Source organism: Austrofundulus limnaeus, unplaced genomic scaffold (assembly GCF_001266775.1).
Source record: "Austrofundulus limnaeus strain Quisiro unplaced genomic scaffold, Austrofundulus_limnaeus-1.0 Scaffold189, whole genome shotgun sequence".
NCBI lineage: Eukaryota > Metazoa > Chordata > Actinopteri > Cyprinodontiformes > Rivulidae > Austrofundulus > Austrofundulus limnaeus.
This window is the reverse complement of record NW_013952591.1, coordinates 54,337-59,978: the sequence shown is the minus strand read 5'-3', so window position 1 is coordinate 59,978 and position 5,642 is coordinate 54,337. Positions and strand designations below refer to the sequence as shown.

At 40.0% G+C, this 5,642-nt stretch overlaps 1 protein-coding gene across 1 annotated transcript in view; it reads left to right on the top strand.

Moving 5' to 3' along the window:
- LOC106524470 (histone acetyltransferase p300) overlaps window positions 1–5,642 on the top strand; it is a 72,179-nt gene that overhangs the window by 52,299 nt on the left and 14,238 nt on the right. Inside the window, exons 15-17 of the mRNA XM_014018280.1 lie at window positions 2,103–2,511; window positions 2,597–2,715; window positions 3,215–3,278. Coding sequence (XP_013873734.1) covers window positions 2,103–2,511; window positions 2,597–2,715; window positions 3,215–3,278 — 592 coding nt within the window. The remainder of the gene's footprint in view (window positions 1–2,102; window positions 2,512–2,596; window positions 2,716–3,214; window positions 3,279–5,642) is intronic.

The following is a 5,642-nucleotide window of genomic DNA, read 5'->3' as shown; positions in this document are numbered from 1 at the left end:
TGTGTGTTTGAGAGAGGGAGAGGGTGAGACGAGAGGGAGAGGGTGAGACGAGAGAGGGAGGGTGAGACGAGAGAGGGTGAGACGAGAGAGGGAGAGGGTGAGACGAGAGAGGGAGAGGGTGAGACGAGAGAGGAGGGAGGGTGAGACGAGAGAGGAGAGAGGGTGAGACGGGAGAGGGAGAGGGTGAGACGGGAGAGGGAGGGTGAGACGGGAGAGGCCAGCTAGCCAGCTCTGTGCTGTCAGCCTGGATGAGGCAGCAGACACTGTGGTCTTCTTGATGGTCGCAGTCTGCAGCGACAGGACGGCTCAGGACAGAGGCTCGTCAGGAGCTTTGAAAAACTCACAGCAGGGTCGTTCCAAAAGGTTGGCATGAGCTCAGGGCGACTCAGCAGTTTGGATCAGCACAAAATGGACGTTTTAACTCCAGTTAGAAGAGATGTTTCCTTGTAGGTTCTGAAAAGTAAAAATTTCTGCGATAAAAAGAAAGAAGCTGAAAACTGACTGTTTTTCCAGCACAGAAAAGCAAGAAGCTGAAGATCCTCCCAGCATCTTGACCCAGCAAAGACAACAGACTGAACTGAATACTGTGGTAGAGAAGAGCTTTAGTTTCAGACTGAACACAGTGAAGCACTGTTCTCTGGACAGAACAGATGAGAACGTGTGTGAGTGTTTGCAGGTGTCCAGGTTCTCATGAGAACATGTTTTCTTTGTGTGGAAGACCCAAGAATCAAATCATAGCAACACACAATCATTAATAAGCAGGACTAACTAAACTCTTAAAATCAGCATATTAATATTCTAATTAATTAATGATTAATCATGAACACTGACTAAATGGATTATTAAGAACGACTGAGTAATGCTTATCAAAACAGAAGAAGTGTAAGCATTGTCTAAAACATATATTTTGTTTTTATTAACCCATAAAATTTTAAGCATAATCAGAGACAACAAATAAAGAATTACTATAAGCTAAATTATAGAGCCTTTAAAAGAAAGACAAAGGTCAAACATAAAGGGTACAACGGCGTATTAGGGCTACTTTGCCGATGGGGGAAGAAAAAAAAAGAGCAAATCTCTGAGAAAAAAACTCAGAATTTCTGAGATTAATTTCAGAAATTTTCGAGAAAAAATCAGGAAATTCTCTTATTTTGAAAAGTCGCAAATTTGCGAGAAAAAAACTTGTTTATAAAATGCATAAAACGTGCTGAAATCACCATATTTCCTTAAGGTTCACATGTCAAATATATGTTTCACAAATCACTCACTTGGTTTTCAATATTCTTCAATCAGTGTAGAATAATCTAGTCCAGGTTTAAAGTCTCTGTTTTAGTTTTTAAACTGGAGCGGATTAAAGAAGCTCAAGGTAGTGAAAACAGGTAGAATGGCCCTTTAGACATTCCTGAAAACTTCTGCGTTTTTTTTTCTTGTAAATTTCTGACTTTACCATGTCAGAAAATATCTAGTTTAAATGTCGCTAATTTCTGCCTTTAATTATGGAAATTTCTGTTTTTTTCTCGCAAATTAGCGACTTTTCAAAATAAAAGAATTGCCTTATTTTACTTGAAAATCTCTGAAATTAATCTCAGAAATTCTGAGTTTTTTTCTCAGAGATTTGCTCCTTTTTTTTCATCAGTAAAGTGGCCCTAATACGCCGTCGTAAAAGGGTCAAAACGTTGGAATTATACATACTGAGAAAACGGCAACAGGAGGTTTTATTTTATTTTGTTTTTATCAACAAACAGCAAATCTTCATGAGAGCAGGAACCGTGTTGGTTTCCCAGAGGAAAGGAGAGGCAAGCTTTTCTTTTTTTAAAGCTCTCAGCAGAGCTGAAATGATAAAGTCTGGGGAAGAGGAGAGTTTTGACCCTAGGTGGTCAAAAGGTGAGGCGTTCCTCTACATCATTCAAATGACACATTGATAAGGCCTTAATTCATTATATTTTGTCAAAATGCAATTTTTGCACACATTTAAATCACAACTCTATATCTGCCTGTTTCTCTACATCCCACTTTTGGACTTCATCCTCATTTTGATGTGCGGGGTCACATTTTGTCAGGTTTGAGGCTTTGTTGTGATACATGAACATCTCTGTTTGTAGCTGTCTCAGAAGGGCTCGTACCCAGCAGAAAGTCAGGCCCAAACTCCAGCCTCCGTCAGCAGTCTGGACACTTCATCTCAGCAGCCACAGTCCAATGCCTCCGCTGCTAACCTTGAGCCCAAGGTAGAAGTCAAACACCAGGATGAGGAGGAAGAGGGCGATGCCGACAGCTGCTCCAAAGGAGGGAAGCTCAGCAATCACAAAACGGAGGAAAAGTGCGTGAAATTGGAAGTGAAGAAGGAAGAGTGTTATGGAGAAGGAGGTAAAGGAGTTCCTATGGATACATCAACAGCTGCGCCAACATCAGAGGTAAAAACTGAGGACAGGAAACCAGAAGTGAAGAAGGAGGTGAAGGAGGAAGAGGAGAGTTCAGAGGCAGCTGCTCCTCAGGCCTCTTTGAAAAAGAAAAGTAAGACCTGTTCTTCTCTAACATTTTACCTCTGTTGTTCAGTGTCTTTTGTCTCATCCTCTCCACATCTTGACTTTCTGAACAGTCTTCAAGCCCGAGGAGCTGCGTCAGGCCCTCATGCCCACCCTGGAGTCTCTCTACAGACAGGACCCAGAGTCTCTACCCTTCAGGATGCCTGTGGACCCCCAGCTGCTCTGTATTCCTGTATGTAGACCCGCTGCAGTCCTGCACTTAGCATTCATCTCACTTTTAAGGTCTCTCTGGGCTGGGACTGTTGGAGACTAGTCGGTAACTCACTATTGTGAGAACAGAGTCCAATTTTCTTTTAGAAAACATTTTTTAAATTAATATTTTATAGTGATCATCAGCGTGGTTAGACCTGGACATGTTTTCTGTCAAAGGGGAGGTTTAGAGACAAGTTGGACAATCCCACTACAGATGGGTCAGAGACAGTCTCTGGAGACTAAACAGTTTTTATTATGTTGAAAATTTAGATTGAACTGTAAGTAAATTAAGAACCATTGCAAATGTTTTGACACCTTCTGGAGACAATCTGATCGTTTCAGTTCTCCAGCTCGTCACAGCCCTATGAGACACCAGCTGTTATCCTCCCACTTTGCAAGAACTATAAAATCTTCACTCTGTTGATTGGGTCAGGTTGTTGAAATTCTGTGTAAAGATTTAAACTCCAACATTTTGACAGGACTATTTTGACATCGTGAAGAACCCAATGGACCTATCAACAATCAAACGAAAGCTGGATACAGGTTAGTGTTTGCTGCTGGATGGACGAATCATGGATCACATTACTTTATTAAGATTTTAAAGTTTACAGAACATTAGCAAAACATGAGCAACATATCAATTTCCCAACACACCCCAAACAAAGAAAAACAGGCGAGCTAAACATTATAATGGTGAATGAGTAAACAGTTTGTGAAAAGCAACAGTCTTTTTAACATACATACAACATAATCTAATAGAGCCACTGGCATAGTGTCCACATAGGTCAGATAAGGCTGTCAATCAATCAATAACTTTATTTTTGGTAAATTTTTCATATTAAACATAAAAAACAACAACAAACAAAACAGAAACAATAAACAAACTCATAATTTACCAAAAAAAACAGGGATAGGCTGAAACCATACTTATTCTTGCCTACCCTATTTTATTCTCAACAACCAACCAAGATATCTTCACAATACATAAATAAATCTACATACCAGCGTAAGATGTTATCATTTTACATTTCAGAGCTCTTTTAAAGCTCACCAAAAAAGCACGTAACTTAAGATCATCATTCTGTTCATTCCACAGTTTCACACCAACAACTGAAACACATCTTGACTTCACCTGGCTCTTCTCTTTTACATTCAAATATAAATAAAACTTGCAAATTATAATTATTCTCTCTTAACTTAAATAATTTCTGAACACCGGAAGGAAGACTTTTGTTCAATGCTTTATACATTATTTACAGTATTTTTATATAAACAATATCTTTAAATTTTAATATATTACTTCCAATGAAGAGTTTATCAGTGGGTTCACGATATCCCACTTTATTAATAAGCCTTATAGCTTTTTTCTGCAACTTAACTAATACGTCAATGTTTGTTTTACTTGCATTTCCCCAACTTTCAGATTTTTTAACTAAAGTTTTATAATCATTTCTAAGAGAGTATATGATTTTTTTTTATGAGTGAAGCACAGATATTCACCTCTGAGAACCACCTGTAAACGATGAGTTGGAAGTCAGACTTCCATGTAATGCCTACACACTTGAGAAGAACATCACAGGGGCTTTGTTAAAAGTAACAGGCTCACCTTTTCCTCTGGATATCTTGGCGGCCATACGAAGGGCCTTATCCCGGTCTTTGTATTTGAGAAGATGGATGAGAATGGGCCTTGGCTGTTTACCTCTTTGTGGGTTAAATGTAGGGGATCGATGCGCTCGTTTGATCACGGGGGAAATGGCGAAATGCTCTTTTCCCAGCACAGAATGGATCCACTCCATGAAGAACTGTATTGAATCCATTCCCTCGGTGCCTTCGGGCAGGTTAACTATGTGGATGTTGTTACACTGGGTTTGGTTTTCCAGCTGGTCCACCTTCTCGATGAGAGTCTTTGTTTTTAGTAAGACGGAAAACATGGGATTCCAGTTCAGTTACCTTGTCCTCAGCTGCGCTAATCCGTTACTCCTCATCTGTGATTCAGGAGCCCAGTCCGTCTATCATAGTGGACTGGTAAATGGTAATTGGACTGAACATATATAGAACATTATCACGTCTCTCCGGACCCCAGAGTGCTTTACTTAGGGTTCCTGCAGATCCTTAGCCTGACGCTTGTCTTCCTACGCAGTTCCACTCAATTCTAGTTTCCTTAACTGCTCCGTCTGGGATTTCTCCCATAGACAAGGATTTCTTCAGGAGCATTTTGTTTGGGCCAATCAGAGAACGGAACGTTGATTTTCTGCGCAGTGTCTGCTTGTAGTTTATTTTACCTGGGCCAATCAGCAAACAGAAGGCAGAGTTTTGAACAACTTTGATTTTCTGCGCAGTGTCTGCTTGTTATTTTAGCATACGGCAGTGGAGGAAGTGAATGAAGACAGTCTGTGTTGATAAGGCTTCCAAACTGAATTAAATTTGTCTGACAAAGCAGCAGCTCTCATTTATAGTTGTCTCGTTCGGCTCGGTACTTCTCTCCTCTCAGTAGGGTTGTTTACAGCACACGTTTTTTCTGTTAGCTTCTTAGCTTAGCCTCCTTCACAGCAACATACGTTCCGATCCAATCATTTTAAACTTCAGCAGAGGCCACGCCTCCAACAAGAATCACTTCTCTATAGCCGAGAGTCCAGACCCTGGTATGAAGCAAAGTGAAGAACAAGGGTCACACTTTTAACAGATCCTTAAAAAGTCTTAAAAGGCATTGAATTCATCAATCCAAAAATAAGGCCTTAATTAGCCTTAAAATGTCTTAAATCAATCTTTCAAGCAAGAACATGTTCGTATTTTAATCCTAAATTTCTCTTTCTTTTGTTCGTACAAAGGGTTCGTACGAACATGTCACGTCAGATTCAACAAACTCTTCTATCTTCAGGAAAAGTGTGTAAATGAGCTGCGTAAATT